At 50.6% G+C, this 15,630-nt stretch overlaps 3 protein-coding genes across 3 annotated transcripts; 2 read left to right on the top strand and 1 right to left on the bottom strand.

Moving 5' to 3' along the window:
• Positions 1-1,789: 1,789 nt before the first annotated feature.
• Positions 1,790-3,603, top strand: PV10_03270 (uncharacterized protein; the record flags this gene model as incomplete). The annotated part of the gene is made up of 5 exons (XM_016367699.1): positions 1,790-1,848; positions 1,902-2,277; positions 2,332-2,527; positions 2,578-2,754; positions 2,804-3,603. 5 exons carry the CDS (start codon positions 1,790-1,792, stop codon positions 3,601-3,603), a joined length of 1,608 nt encoding a protein of 535 aa, XP_016227217.1.
• A 5,055-nt stretch (positions 3,604-8,658) lies between these two features.
• On the top strand, positions 8,659-11,607 carry PV10_03269 (uncharacterized protein). The gene is made up of 2 exons (XM_016367698.1): positions 8,659-8,868; positions 9,032-11,607. Exon 2 carries the CDS (start codon positions 9,211-9,213, stop codon positions 10,912-10,914), a length of 1,704 nt encoding a protein of 567 aa, XP_016227216.1. The 5' UTR covers positions 8,659-8,868; positions 9,032-9,210; the 3' UTR covers positions 10,915-11,607.
• A 2,160-nt stretch (positions 11,608-13,767) lies between these two features.
• Positions 13,768-15,268, bottom strand: PV10_03268 (uncharacterized protein). Its single transcript, XM_016367697.1, has 2 exons — positions 14,828-15,268; positions 13,768-14,741 (listed from the first exon to the last, which is right to left on the bottom strand). The coding sequence occupies exons 1-2, from the start codon at positions 15,036-15,038 to the stop codon at positions 14,260-14,262; spliced, it is 693 nt and encodes a 230-aa protein (XP_016227215.1). The 5' UTR covers positions 15,039-15,268; the 3' UTR covers positions 13,768-14,259.
• Between the last annotated feature and the right edge of the window lie 362 nt (positions 15,269-15,630).

The following is a 15,630-nucleotide window of genomic DNA, read 5'->3' as shown; positions in this document are numbered from 1 at the left end:
TTCAACCGCGATGGCAAAGTCATCGTACTCGACCATCCTCGCCGCCCCTTGAAACTCGCAGAAAGCTTTGAAGTTCTCTCCCGCTTTTACCGCTGCGGCACGAAATTGCTCAGGGGTAGTTTTCTTCTCGTCCTGGTAGTATGCCAGCGGATAGAATTCGAGTTCAAGAATCTCCTTTTCCCGCTCGTAATAAGGGACCGAAAATTTGAAATCTGACTTTACCCAGTCGATTCCAGTCCAATCATATCACCAAATTGTTATCTTCCAGGTCTGTCGTTCGTCAGTGTTGAAGTCGGGCATGAAATCGGTTCGAAAGATCTGTGGCTGGTTGAAGAAAGGCTTTGCGACGACCTCGATTCCAGGCGGGAAAAGGGTCCAGAGGTAACGGAAAGCGATCGTCTTAGGGGACTCCTTACGCATCTTGAAGTAATTCACTAATTCCTTGGTGTTTCGGACATATTCTAGAAGCAAGCGAACGTCTTCTTTGCGCCCCTGCGTCGCCGGGTCGTCATCGGGATCTGGTACAGAATCCTGTTCCAACTTGTCATAACAGTGAACAAGGGGTTTTAACGGCCTGCTGATCACCCAGGGTACCGTTTGCCACGCCGAGTAGAAGCGCGGGGGATAAACTTGTCGAGCAGCTTCATGGATGGTGTTGTTCAACGCCCCATCTTCAATCACAATCTCATACGACTCTGTCCCTGGTTCGTCTTTGTCAATTATCTTGCGGTATGTAAATGCTCTTGCTTCCTTCTCTTCGGACGCTTTTGGAGAGCTCTGTGGTGGCGCGTCAATGTCTGTGTATTCATTACTGTTCTCGTCCCATTTTCGAAAAACGGTACGGGCGCGGGATTTCTTCTGCGTCTCCACCTCAGCAGGCACTATGCTGTCGCCAGATGTCTTAGCCTCAGGAGATTTGGATGAGGGCTCCTTTCCGTCCACACTGGCTGTGGAGATGTCGGCTTCCTTTTTGTCCGTAGAAATTGCCCCATTGGTCTTCTCAACCCCATCTTTGTCGGCAGAGGACTGGCTCTGCTTGAGTAAAGCTTCAAGGGTCGCGACCCGAGATTCCAGAGCTCTGATCGTGTCGGTGAGGTTATTTTCTTTATCTCCGATACCGTCCGGGGCCAGCGCTGATGCACTCATAGTTTGTGAGGCCAAAGATGACTGTTGACACGGCGATGGTCTCGAGATAAACACGACCAGGTTTTCGACCACCCAAAAATACAGTGTAAGTCGAGATGCGAGGCTGAAAAAGAGAATGACAGTCAGAACGGGAAAACCCCAGGAGAGTATCACGAACCTCTTTATTGAGAAAAACCGCCCTCAAAGCGTGCGGCTGACGAGGTACTCTTCCTGAGAGTGCCACAGCCTCACCAATGCTAGTATCGCAGTTCTTCATATTTATTGCCCGATTAATATAGATTTGTGTACGTGCAACTTCGGTTAGTTGGCGGGGAAGTCGGCGTGTCAATCAATTACTGGAGGTGCCCGCGCCCCTGTAGATTGTCTCACCGTGATTGTGTTACCTGGACTCGCTTGAGACCGCAATCAATCCGCCTGGCAACTTCCAAATGTATCATGTTGCATCAACTAGCGGTTCTGTAAGTTACCTATTAGAAGCAAAGAACCCCTCTTGTCACCAGGTCTAATGTACTCGGCAGTGGTCGTATGGGGCCAAATCCTTCCAGGCCACATGTTTCACTTTGCTATATTGTCCTTTGATAGAGTATCAGTGTGACAAAATTGTCTGAGTACATGCTTTCTGAAGTGACCCATTCCTGAAACGATGGCAACACCAGCAGATGAAGCTTCGATGAGGGAGAGGTGGTTTGCAAATGTTAATATGTACAGCCTTACGAAGTCTTGAACCAGCGCCGTGAACTGACCACTGATCGTAGTGACTTCGAGGCGCGGAACAAAGAAGAGAATGAGGCTATGGAAGAACTTAGGCAGCTCGTCCATAAGAAGGTTACCTGGGGGAACATGAAACCAGAGATCTGCGAGTCCAAAAAAGCTCTTGAGCTTCAAATCAACAATACACTACGCAGGCTCACTGATGCTGCCGACAATGCCTTACACATGGGCACCGCCGCAAAACAGGAGCTCGACCTACACCGCTCTCACGGTATCAACAAGGCATCTGCAGGAATTCAAAAGTTTGCGACCAACCTTGCCAAAGTGTTGACAGAGTACTCAGGCATTGCCGAAGTTGTCGAGAAAGCTGGGGGTCTATATGGAACTGCCGGTTATTCGGCGTTATCATGTTTGTTGGTTGTGAGTACACGCACGACCAAGCTCCTGGCCGTACTTGCTAAGCTTTAGGAACAGATTGCGGTCAATAAGAGCAAATATGACAGTTTAATCACAGACCAGCTAGAATACATGCATGCTTTCTTCCCAAAAATCAATCTTTTGGCCGAGATCTACAAGCCCGACCAGAAAATTGCGGAGCTCGTCATTGACGTACACCATGAGATAATCCTGTTTGCCAGGGACGCCGCGGAGTACTTTCTGAAGAGATCGCGTGCGTGGACTTCAGGTCTATTCTGTGTTGCAAGGTCTAATCTAACAAAGGACGTTTCCGGATGTCTCTTCGCGCGGAGAATAGAGCGATTGATGAAAGAGTGGAAAGGATTAGAAAATCGCTGAAGGACATCAACGAGTGGTGCATGGTGTTCCTCCAAAGGAGCGTGGCCGAGCTGGCACAACAACATCGTGATGCTCGGAAAGAGCATGACAAATTACTCAACGGTTGATTTCTACTCAAATAATGCATTGTGGAGTGACTGACCAGATCCAGAACTGGTAGCACTCGAGCACCGGAAGCAAAAGAAACAAGCGCTGGTTGAGCTCTCAAAGTTCAGGGAGCAGATCGACCATCCCTTGGAATGCTCAAACTGCAATTTGAACAGAATTCATGGACAATTGCAAAGTACGTTCAAGCATCATCCTGGTTCAATAAAAGCATTAGTGAACTTCTCGAGAATGACACTGGATGTCTTGAAGGAGAAGGAATGCTACCAACTTTGGGAGAATTGGCCTTCGACAAAGCTACTCCTGTTGGGTGGCAAGACCGACCCGGAAAGTCGATCTCGCAGGAACGGGTATTCGTGGCTATCACCCATAGCCGCAGAACTATGTACCGCTTGGAAGAGTCAGCTCGTGTCGTTCTTTAGCTGTCACCCAGACAGTTGGTGGATAGAGAAACCAACGCTACAGCAGGCGATCACTTGCAGCTTATACCAGATGGCTGAACAAGATCCTGCGCTGCTAGAACAAGATTTCTTTCAGCTTCCGAACGTCAAATGGCAACCCGAGGAAGATGAAGATATGAAATCCTTGATCAAATTCACCCGTGAGTGCGTGAAGATTGCCAGCAAAAAGAGACCTGTCATGTGGATCTTTGACAGAGTGGATATTTGCAAGCAGCACCCATCGGAAATCCTCACATTTCTGAAAAACGTTGCGAATTGCGATTGCAATCTGAAAATCATTACCATCTGGGATACTACATCTCCGTCAGTTAAAGGCTATTGCGAACATTTCATACAGTACACCGACCTAGCGGCAGGGGACATTGGATTGGATCAGAAGAGATGATTCTCGGTACTAACAACTTTGAGATGGCCTCGGGCTAGTTTACTGAGAGGGTTTTATCAGGCCTGAGAGCTGGAACGGGTTTCATGTCCGATCAAGGTTGATGTCAGATTGACTTGGTATGTTTATTCCGTGGTTTCCAGCTCTGATGGGGAGAGCAGACCCGAGGCTCGAGGTATATCGAGTACATTGGCCGGAGAGGACTGACCGAGGTCATACTTGGACAGGAGGGTGTCGGGAAGCATTTAGGTAGGGGGGATCGCAACAAGACGTTTTGTAAGTTTTGCCTGAGCGGCTTTCTGCCACGTTGGAGCGAACAGAACCTATACTGAAATCTTTACTTTGAACAAAGAGGTCTTGATTCTGGAAGAGAACGACAAGGGAGGAAGTTGGCGTTCGAAGCACATAAGCGGCTTAGATATGCCAATTGCCCCTGCGAACAGAGCAAGCCAGGACGAGTTCTCCTCCGCTGTCACCGCTGTCGCCAACATCATCTCAGGCGTAATCGCATATGGGATTGGCAACATCTCGAGCTCTAGCCTTGAGAAATGGAGAATGCTTTTTCTCATTCTGGGAGGTGTCACGGTGGCATACTGGATCCTCCTCCCCTTCCTCCTGCCAGCCTCGCCGTCGAACACTCGACTCCTCTCAATTCATGAAAGAGAAATTGCTCTGCGTCGAACGCTCGCGACGAGAGAATTTAAGTTCTTGAGGCCTTTCTCGACCCACAAGCCTGAATTATGTGCCTCTACATGTTGTGTACCAACATTCCTAATGGCGCTTTGACCTCGGTATGTCGCTCTCTACCCTGATCACAGACCGCCATGCTAACAAGATATGAAAGTTCTCGAGTCTTATTGTCAATGGATTTGGCTACTGCACGCTCCAGAGTCTACTTCTGCAGATGTCAGCCGGAGCGATGCAGCTACTCTTACTTACATACACGGGTGTCTTCGCCTACTCCCATTGCATTTATTCTCTTCACATTCTAGAAGAATAATTTTCCGCAGAGTTCCCATGTCAAGTCCACATTCGGGGCGAGGCCAAGGAGGTCGGATGGACCAAACTTGAGAGTATTCATCTACACGTCATCCTCTGCAGATTACACAATGGCGCCATCCTCTTCCATGTTAGCGCGAACGGTCGTCTTAGGAGTCTAAGCAGCTCAATGCCGTTGAGGTCGGGCACTATATCTTATGGCTGTGAGTGTAACGCAGACAGGACTCACAGGAGGACTCGAGATGCATTGTTGCCTGGATTCTATTCGTGCTAGATGCGGACTATGCTAGTCCTAATTAGGACTAGTCACTTATCCGAATCTTTGAAGCATTTAGCAAAACGGCTCGCCGCCGGCCCTTTCGTACGCAATGCCGTGACAGGAAGGGTATATTCAGCCATCTTAGTGCATATAGTCCTATTAGTGCTTTAAGGTGGATATATTGTGTTCGTATTTGAGACGACCAAATTGTCTCGATATCATGGCTCTTCACGACAAGTACCTATTGTTGGTTTGAGCTTTGTCAGGTCGTATAGACTTAACTCTATCGGGTCGAGGTTTCCAGCTCCTCAGGATCTACAAGTCAAACTCGGGGTATTTGAATTTTGACAGGCGTGTGGCCCCCGGCCGACCTTGTCGAAACGTGTCCTGGTAAATTACAAAGTATGATGAGGAAGATCATGGTAATGTTCGGGACAGGTGACAGCATTCTCTCATGATCTGCCACTGTCGAGGTCGATCTCGGGTCTAAGGCCGGCACGAGAATGAACAGACATGAGGATCCAAACCTAGGTGTCGTCGCATAGAGGGGGAATCCGGAGACATGGTTTGAGTGACTGATGCACAGCACCCAGCAAACCAACCAGATAAGACATCATCACAAGAATCGAGTGGCGGAGATGTGTGGCTTGATGTGGTAAATGGAGGGGATGTCAAGCCCCCATGGATACGAAGGATCCACGAAGACGGGTAAATCAGGGATGGAAACTTCTCTTTACCCGAGTGTTGATGGTTGATGAATGGAAAGCATGTGATTTTTTGAGGTTTCTCTCTGCTATCTTTGAGGTTGTTGTGCTGTAGATAACGCATCGGGGATTTTGGCGAGGTTGGCAGAGCATGGGAATTGCATAATCATTTCAAAGAATGTGATGTGTGAAACTGGTCTCGCATAGGGGTCCATAGTAATTGCAAGACTAGGCGATATTGGCAGGTTGGACGTGGGCCTCAGGCCCTTCGAGCCCGTGGGTAGGCCGAGGGGGCTTCTCGGCCCCTCGGGCCCCGGGGGGTGCTACGGGTGCATAGGTAGGTACACAGGGGTGGTGAGGGTCCTTAGGGTCTTCCACGCATATGCAGTCTGTACGTTTGTCGCCGGAGGAGCCTCGATAATGACATGGGGCAAGGGCGTGGGGGAGGGTCGATAAGCTGTCGTGGGTCCTTCGGGGTTGGCTCCCAACCTATAACCTATAACCTACCACTACACCTGCTGGCACGGTCCATTTTTAACGTATAGCCATGGTTGACGCACAGCTGCCGGGGACACGTTGAGCACCGAGCGCTTTGAATGGCCCTCGACGATTGGCAGTTTAAGTTGGGAGTGCTAGATTGACTTCCACACGGTGTGGATCCGATCCGATCAGAATAGTAATAATAATCATGGTGGGCTTGCATATGCTTCGCAATCTGTAACCTGTAGTAGGACCATGGCTGCTGGAGACGGCACTCTGAAAAATGTCTCATACGCGTTGCATTGTCGCGACATGCGCTGACGCAGCTCTAAACACGATTTAGGGGATTGAGTAATTGACTGCTACGTGGCATGCCACGTCGATGGTAAGTGACATTTCTGTTGAAGGTAAGGTGGTATAGAGGTGCAAACTACCTACCTACCTAGTACCGCTTCAGTGGACTCGGGAACGTTCAAGTGCGTGCGCCGGCAATCCCAAATAATAATTTTCTGGTAAATGGTTAGTGGAAGCATTTTACCAGTCTTTGGTCTCCGGCGCCTGGAGCCTCAGATGGCACCCGTTGTGGCCCGAAAGAATTGGGTGATCCCGTAGGCGCCGGAAGTCACTCCCCGCACTTGGATCGTCTGCCCAAAGCGCCATTATTACGAGACATAGAGGCCGCATCGAGGTCTGCAGTGCGCTGCAGGTATTATTGGCGCCATCGATGCATCAATCTAGTACTGTAGGTAACGCCTAGGGTACGCCTAGGGTACTGGTGAGGTGGGTAAGAAGCCCCCTCGGCCCTCCAGTGTCCGCCACGGCCTCCTGAAGCCTGGTTATGACTGGCGCCAGTGGCAGACCAACCACCTTTCTCAGGTTTCCAGCAACACGTTTAGGTGGCACCGCTTGGCCCTGTCTATCTGCGAGTAGTGCTTGTAATGTTATTTTATCTAGGTTTGCCACCATCGCCTCCACGAGTGAAGTAACGAGAACTGCAGGCTGGTAGGATACCAATCATCCCAGCCCGTTGGCCAGGACAAAAACAGAAAAAACCTTAATAATTTCTTGATGGCAATTCTCGCCTTTTTCGCCGTCCGGCCTGATGTTCGCTGATACCATCTGCATGTTGGCTGCAGATTCTCCAGTTTAATAATGGCCACCAAATTGGGGTACTGGGCCTGGCTCCGATTTTCATTATCGCCATCAACTGTAAATCATGCTTGTGCTGACGCGGTGGATGAGGATTTTCGCAAATCGCTGTAAACACTGTAAGTAGTGCGCTTGATTGATGTCCATAATGGCCAGTTGATTATACGCGTGGGGGGTCCAATGAAGGATGCCCTTTGAAGCCTAATACTATGACGGTGACACGCGCACGAGCTTTCATCTTACACATACACCGTACACCCAACCTCAGAGGGGAGACATAGTGGATCTCTGTACCTTCGCAAGGATATCGTCTTACCCGCTCCCGGAGCCGGACGAGCCTGTTAGACGTCGAAGAAGAGGGAGCTGGCCTCACAGGCGCGACAGGCAAAGACATTAGTGAAAACCTTGGAATGAGGACTTCCCTGTCGATATGTTATCCTGCCATGATTTGACCCGTGCGAGAGCTTGGAGGTGCCGGGGTCTGGCGACTGAAGTGACAACTTCCTTTCCGGACAGGCACGACAGGTGCTCAAAGAGTTGCCAGAGGTTGGGTTTGAGCACCAGGGTTGGTTGTTTGATGAAGAGAGATTAGGGAGTGCACAGATGTGGATGCTGATCGAGGAGTGGTTGGTGAAGATGGTCAAGTTCCGCGCAGTGTTCGCATATGATGATAACAGTGTAAGAGCAAGTTCCACCCGGAAGGTTCCATAATCGGACTGTAACTCTGTCCAACAGCCTCAATCTGTCTTGTAGATGATTGTCATTGTTGATCTCGATGACCTGAAGCTTGGATGCGACAATGTCGGACGTGTGAACCTTTGGCAGAAGTCTGTATCCATGGCTGAGAAAGCTCGTTCAGGTACTGTGAGGGTATTCTCGCAGGCAAAACCATTAGCGTCTCTAGGTAGTAAGGTGTATCTAGGAGATGAGGTGATTAGGTGGGGGATGCTGGATGCCCCACGGCGGACCGATTACACTGGTCCTAGGACCTTGGCCCTGGCACTGATCCGTCCTCCGTCAGCGCCCGCTGTAGTGGCCGTCACCTGCCTACTGGTCCATTCATGCCACTGTTGCCACTTTTGAACCCTGTTCCTGTTGGCTCAAGTCAGACGCCCGAGGGCCTGAGGCTGCCCGTGCGTGCGTCCAACCCATCCATCAGCCATCATCCCATCATCCACCATCCATGCTGAATGCTCCATGCTGGGTGCCTGTGCCTCCTCCTCCTCCCAGCGCCTCCTCTCCTCCTGTCCCTCCCTGTGCCTCTCTGTGCCTCTCTGTGCCTCTCTGTGCCTCCCTGTCCGCCTCCATTCTCCAGACCCCCTCCACGCATATCCACGCATCGCATCCACGCAAGACAGACGCAAGACGCAAGACGCTCGGCAAATCACCCCACCCAGATCTGGTTTTGGCGAACATTCTCGTGGTTGACTGGCTCGACTCTACATCCACTGACCAACTTCACACTCCACCATCTCCCACGAAAACTCTCTCGATTCTTGACTCCGAACTAGCCTCTGTGCCTCTATTCTTGACCATCTGCAATTGCCAGAGTTGTAACCTGGGTTCCATCATCACGTTCCAACCCGCTCTCCTTGTCTCCTGGCAATTACCATCACCATCTCCACGCCCACGACCCGCGCTTGTTCGATCCTCGATGTCTGATGCATCCAGTCCTTGGTACGACGTCCCCGGTTCCATTTTTCGCAGATCATTATCGCCCACACCCGTTTCTACTCCATTCTTCCATACCATCCTTGCTCTTCCTATCGCCTCTTCTCGATCCATTCACACCCCAATTTAGCCTCTGAACTGGACTTGCTGACCAGATCCCCATACGCAGTAGCCAGACCTGACCTAATCTCATCATCCCTACGAAATCTCACGACTAACACTCCAGAGCGAACAATCCATTCTCACACCTGAAGAACCTCGCTCAAGCCATACCCTCGCTCGCTTATACCCACGACTCTTCTACATCTGCGCACCATCCCCAAACCTCAGTCTGATGCCCCGGTGCTCATGACGACCCTTTTTCAGGCTCCGTTTTCTGGAGCCGCTCCATTCTCCTCGAGCCCGTTAAACGCCTCATCTTACCAAGATCTCAGTGACTTGGATGATTCCTTATCCTTTGGCACTCCTAAACAACACCTTCCACCGTGCCCACCCCGTCAATATGCTCCTTCCTTTCCTGAATCAGGCCCTTCAACCGCCCCATCCTCGCCACAGTTGACATACTCTAGCTACTCAAGGCAAGGCTCGTATGCTTCGACTCCAGCCAGTAGCTTGTCCCTGGACCAGAGAGATTGCATCGACGAGGATGACGACATGGCATTTCCCGCCTTCGAATCCTCAGACCACTGCCTTACATCTATGCCCCAGAGCCATCCTCAGATTGAACAAGAAGAACAGTCCACCCCAGTATCAGGTCCATCCAACGAACCTAACCAACTAGCTCCTCGGACCACACGGGATGACCAAGCCATAGAAGCCGAACCTACTAGCCATGTTGATTACTTGTCTCATGAGTGGAAAGAAGAAGACATATGGCGATCATGGAGTTATGTTGTCCACCGGCGAGGGAACCTCGCCAACGGTACTCGACTTGAGAACGCTTCCTGGAGGTCATGGGTCAAGGCCAAGAATCACCTCAAGACCATCTCTCCGGAGACGCTGAATTGGTTGAAAGACTGTGATGTGACCTGGCTGTACGGTCCTCTTCAGACTAACCGAAGCATGACTCACTCTATCAACAACACTTCACCCCCACCTAGCCGGATATCACATTCATCCTCTTTCATCTCCAAGAAGCCCATCCTGAAGAAGAAGTCGGCGTCTGCCGTCATTCTCGAACGATCACGGTCACAGCACTCGTTATTACAGCGAGCGAGCGATATCATCAGGGTACAGCAGTCAAGTCCTGCTCATGGTCGTCCCTCACTTCGCCGGGGAAACTCGGAATTTACTCTTCCCCGATACGCCAACAGTTCTGTTGCAAACACACCCGCCGAGTTCGACTTGCCCGGGTCCAACTCGACTGGAGGGCGTAGTTCTTTTACTTATCCAGACCTTCCTACCCCGTCAGAGTGCAAACATGTTCTCTTTGACGAAGAAGTGAGACAAGTACAGGCCATCGAGTCGGACGACGATGACAAGCACGATGGAGAAGACGAACATGCCACCATTTTTGACGAGGACGAAGATGATGATTGTGGCTTGATGATGGCACCAGCTTCGAGGTCCGGCCGTTCCAGCGGCCGGACAACGCCTCGTGGTAGCTTCAGCAATGAATCAAAAACCATCGTCCCTCTCCCTTCCACCACATTGAAGTACAGAACCGATACCCCGGAACCACCGAATGTCCCTACCGGACAGATGGGCCTTTGGCCCTCCGGCCGCAAACTATCACCATCCCCTTCTCAAGAGACATTGAGACCGCCGCGGCCAAACCAGAATTTTCTCATTGATGATGACCCAGAGGTTGTGGATGAGCCTTGGGGAATGCAGACCACTTTGTCACCTCCTTTAATTTACGACGACGATTACAACCTCGGTGAACCCGGTCCACAAATGAGACGGACCGAGTCAGGCATGTTCATGCCTTACGATGAAGATGACGAGGAAGCAGCCATGAACAATACGCTATTCGGTCAAGCCGTATATGCCGTCAACACGTTCCGAGATATTGCACATGTGGTTTGGAATGTGGGCTGGAATCGAAGATGACATCCGTGGTCAACGGAAGGTCTTTGATGACTTAGTCTGCTCATACTTGCATCCGCATTAGCACAGCCCGGCGTTCTGGACAAGTTCAAGTTGGTGAATCACGGCTACGGTCTACCACACTGCCAACAACGATCCTCACATTATCCCTCAGCACACATGCAGGGAGAATCACGACTCAACATGATCATATGGTGAGTGTTTTAAGAATTACGGGAAACATTTGTCATGTGCGAAATATTTACGGCATGCCCCGATGAGCTTTGGAAATCTCTATAGATGAATTTGGATCACGTCATGGGCTCAATCAGCCCGTTCACGGTGTGCATATTATACGGCCTTGACACACCCGGAGGACATCTAGTCCAACAACAGGAGGAACAAAGGTGGCGAGCAGGGCCATACCGGCGTCCTACAGCGAGCAACCAGGTAGCTCAGGGGCGAGGAAATAGGCGAGGTAGATAGAATTGGTCAACAAATGATATTCAGGCGTTAGTCCTAGAATTTACCGAATCCACGCAGCAGGCGATCGAGATGCCTCGGCTCTGAAGGAGTTGTGAGAAGCAGAGAAGTCAAATCCTAACAGCTTTGCCACCCCGCCCAATTCTAGACAGGATCTCCAGTATGTATTTGCCTCTTCTCAGCCGTCAAGCCAGCAACCCAGACCTTGGGGCCCTCTCCGAGAGTTGACACGAGACTATACGTCTGACAAGACCAATTTGATCGAAACACGCGAATCGATGACTTCACACAAACACAGAAACATCGTCATGACGGCCGAGTGTTTGTGATGACAGAATGTCTCCTGGTTCCCTCATGTCGATCTAACCTAAATCGCATCACGCGGTAGGTCCAAGTTCTTGTTCTCTTGTTTCGTTCGCGGCAGGCAGCAGCGAGCGACGAGACGACATCGGGCCAATACAGTTTTGCGGGGTAAGGTTGTACGGTTGTCAGTTTGTCACGTTTTTTGGAGGAGGGGGGAGCAGAGGGGAAGCAATTGGGGGCCAACGAGCCACTAAAACCACCTAGGTAAGCACCTAAGCGTGCTAGTGTCCTGGGGAGGCAAGAGAGAAAAAGGGGAGAGGAAGAAGGTGGGGAGGGGATTGGAGGTGATGGGCACGGGATCCGCCATGCCATCGTGGCACCCCGTGGATCCCCCTGAGAGAGAAAAAACAACCGCCTAAAGTGACGAAGTATCCTACTACTACCTAGTTAAAGTACCTTACCTACTCCGTAGTAGTAGTTAGGTAAACTCCTGGCGTGACTGGCGTGACTGGCGTTCCTGGTCACCTGTTCAAATTTGCCCTCTTTAAGCCCTTTACGTAATGATAGGCCATCAACTTCTGCATCGATAGTCGGCAGTAATTCAAGTAGGTAGAAGGGTCTTGGAACTCTTGGCTGCACAAGCTTACCTTGTTTCCAGATTTTCAACGGGCAGATGGACAAAACCTGATCTACTCCAAACATGCAAGTGTCCCTGCTTGTCCTGTTGTTCCAGTGCCGTATCTTTCTTCCGGCTCAAGAAACAAACCCGGACCGCCAGCCAGACGTGGGGACGGATGTCTGTTGTTCACTACTGGACTAGGTATCATTCTTTATGGCCATTGTTGGCATTTGACAAGAAAAAAAGGCCAGAAAAAGCAAAGTCGGTGGACTTGTGGACCTGCGAGTACTCGTAGGTAGGTACCGCACACCGCCAGTTTTGGTCAGAGGCTTATTATTATTACTGATGCCCCTCGGCCTTTTCTGTACTTAGGTCTGAGGGAGTTGGCCTTGACATCCGAGGGTGGGTATATACAGACGTAGTGGTTAGGTGTTACTAGAACAGTAAGTTCCTAGGTAGTGTATGCATCTTCAACGCTCGCTCCGTCGGTTCAACGGCTGCAAGACCTACAAAATCGGATGTTTGTCTCCTTAGGGTACAACGTACGAGTACATACGAGTAGGTCCCTAGTGGGCTCTGCTCTTTTTCAGTACTATGAGGTATATACAAGTATCCATCATAAAAAGATCCAAGTTACGGCAAGGTACCCGCTCACTAGGTACCTTAGTCACTTGATGGCAAAAGCACTACGGAGTACAATCGGCGTCGGTGTACCACTTTTGACTAAGTAGAAAACTACCTGCCTACAGTTACATGTCCTAATATCTGATTCTCGCCTGAAACACACCGTTAAAGTGGTGGCGATTTTCCCTTCTCGCCGAAGGAAGGACGTAGACATAGAGGACATGAGAATCCCATGCTTCACCCTTCATGCCCGAATTAACCCGTATCCGACGGACGATTCATTTCCTCTCTCCTAAAACAGGACAGAACCCTGTATGCTCGTCTGGAAATGTTTACCGCATTTCATCTACCGAGACTTGGGAATGTGGAAAATGCGAAATCTCCTTTACGAAGTTAGGTCAAGGGTGGCTATCAATGGTGGTGACATTCCTGGTCGCCGTGAAGCCCTATCTCGATTTATGTTACACACGAAATCATTTCCTGGAGATCCGCGTCATTTCCGACTCGTAGGAGATCTCACCGTCTGTTGTTGCCGTGTCTTGGGAGGCAGGGTTTTGTGGTTGTCGTCCTGTAGAGTGACGAGAGGACAAGCGACAAAAGGCTAGACCCCTGGTACTTTTTGATAAGATCTTATCACTAGTAGTGGCATCGAGGGACGATGCTTTCCGGCTCTTGCCGAAATTCCCTAGGTAGAGCCACGGGTATGCAGAACATGTTTACCCGGCAAAAGGATGATGAGACATTGTTAAGCAAAGGCACAGAAATGATTGCTCTGGTTTCTCAATGTACATCAAAGAAGAATGCTTGTGGAATGTGTAGGCGATTGATTCGGATTGTAGGAATGTGCATGTTTTAGTAATAGGTTTATAGATTGAATAACTATCTCCCTAGTCTCGATATCACTGTTCATACCAGCGCCATGCAGAGGAATCAAGACCTGTTCACCCTCCATCGAGTTTCGCCTCTAGAACCTTTTTCCCTGCTCTGATTCCGGTGGCAGAACGCAAATTGTGAAATGGCCACGCACCTAGTGACCTTTTTTGTGACATGACGGCGTGGATCGATTTTGCTGCCTGGTGATGCAAAAAAGTGTCAAAGTAAGACATGGTCGAAAGAACGGGAAGCTGATTTATACACAAACACACACATCTTGGCCGGTCTCAAGAGTAAAAGTCCCACGTCCCACCCCTACCTAGGCCAAATGCAAGGAAATGACAATTTGGTATGTATACACGCAACCTCTTTCTGTGGCAAGCTTCGAGGTAAGCCTGGTCAGCTAGCTTTAGAACAAAGTTTCGATGGCTCTTCCAGTACTATGCAAGTCTTGTCAGAGTGGGATCTTATGCAACGGCAATGAGAGCGCCAACGGCTAAGGCGAGGAAGCCTCCCTGAACCTTGACGCTGTCGGCACCGTTGCCATCGGGAGCAGATGTGGTAGCGGCAGCGGTAGTGGCAGAAGAGGTGGAAGTCGTTGTTCTAGACGTAGTGGTGGCCTCGGAGCTAGAGGTTCCGGTTGTCGTGCCAGTTGTCGTTGCAGAGGATGAGTCGGTCGAGGTCTCGGAGGCGGTTTCTTCAGAGCTGGTTCCAGTGCTCGACGCAGAGGCTGTGCTACCAGTTGCTGAGGCTGTGCTACCAGTTGCTGAGGCGGTGGAATCTGTGGCGACTGCGGTTCCAGTGGCACCTGTGATACCAAAGTTGGGAGAGAAGTTGTAGTTGTTAGGGTCTGTGTCGTCGATGATCTGGATGGTATACTGAAACGAGTTGACATCCTCAGCATCGGGGATTTGCACGGTGGCACCCAGAAGAGACGCAGGCACGCCGGCTGGAAATCAAGTGTCACGTCAGTTTCTGGATTGCATGGAACTCGAAGGTGGTTCTAGAGAGCACATTTGTGAGGGGAACACTTACAAAGCAGGACGATTCCACCGTCAGGTGTCACAGGTTCTTGCTGCAGCTTGATGGTGACGGTACCCCTGGATGGGTTGGTCCATTCAATGGTCAGGGGCTCGCCTGCGGTGACGTCCAGAGTGCTTGAGCCTTCTGGGATGGAAATGGCGTTATTCAGCTGAGCTGTCACTGTGGCTGCAAAGAGCGCAGCAACAATGCTGAGAAACTTCATGTTGCTGGTGTTGAGTGGTAGGTAGTCAGGTAGGCAAGTACGCGAATGTTTAGGGATGAAGATGGGCAGCGAAGAATACGCGTTGATGAGGGCGGCGATGACGTTTCGAAATAGGCAATCCCTGTGACACGTCGAGTGGTTGATAGGAGAGAGGAAGGATCTGTGAGAGTAAACAAAAGATTCTGAGCCACCAGGATACTGTCGTGAGAGTTAGTTTGGAATATATTCTTCTTCGCGTCAGGAGACGAAGGCACGAGCTGAGCCCACAACGCCATAACCGGGGGATTGGCGTCGACACGCGCTGGGGGAACCAGGGAACCAGGGAGCAATCGTCTTGGATCGTCGGTCGTGCGCGACAACCGGGCTTAGCGCCGTCCACAATGCCCACTTACAGCTCGCGCGTTTCCTCTCGCGCCCCTCGGGCCTCGGGCCTGTCTAGGCACTCCAGACTAGTGCAATAGGGGCTAGCAGCCGCAATCCCTTGTTGATCCTCTCGTTGATATTGGCGTCACCAGGCGTGGCTGAATGCCCCCAAGGTTCAGATTACCCCATCAGAGAACAGTACTCCGTACTCCGTAAGTCCAGAAAAATA

The sequence above is a fragment of the Exophiala mesophila genome (assembly GCF_000836275.1).
Source record: "Exophiala mesophila strain CBS 40295 unplaced genomic scaffold supercont1.2, whole genome shotgun sequence".
NCBI lineage: Eukaryota > Fungi > Ascomycota > Eurotiomycetes > Chaetothyriales > Herpotrichiellaceae > Exophiala > Exophiala mesophila.
The sequence above is the reverse complement of the archived record's forward strand: the minus strand, read 5'-3'. Positions and strand labels throughout refer to the sequence as shown.

What these genes read in the sequence shown, in the direction of transcription:
- PV10_03269 (XM_016367698.1), top strand. Translation starts at nt 9,211, where the DNA reads ATGACGACCCTTTTTCAGGCTCCGTTTTCTGGAGCCGCTCCATTCTCC.
- PV10_03268 (XM_016367697.1), bottom strand. Translation starts at nt 15,038, where the DNA reads ATGAAGTTTCTCAGCATTGTTGCTGCGCTCTTTGCAGCCACAGTGACA. An exon ending in CGGTGGAATCGTCCTGCTTT is followed by an intron (nt 14,742 to 14,827) that starts GTAAGTGTTCCC and finishes CTTGATTTCCAG; the next exon opens with CCGGCGTGCCTGCGTCTCTT.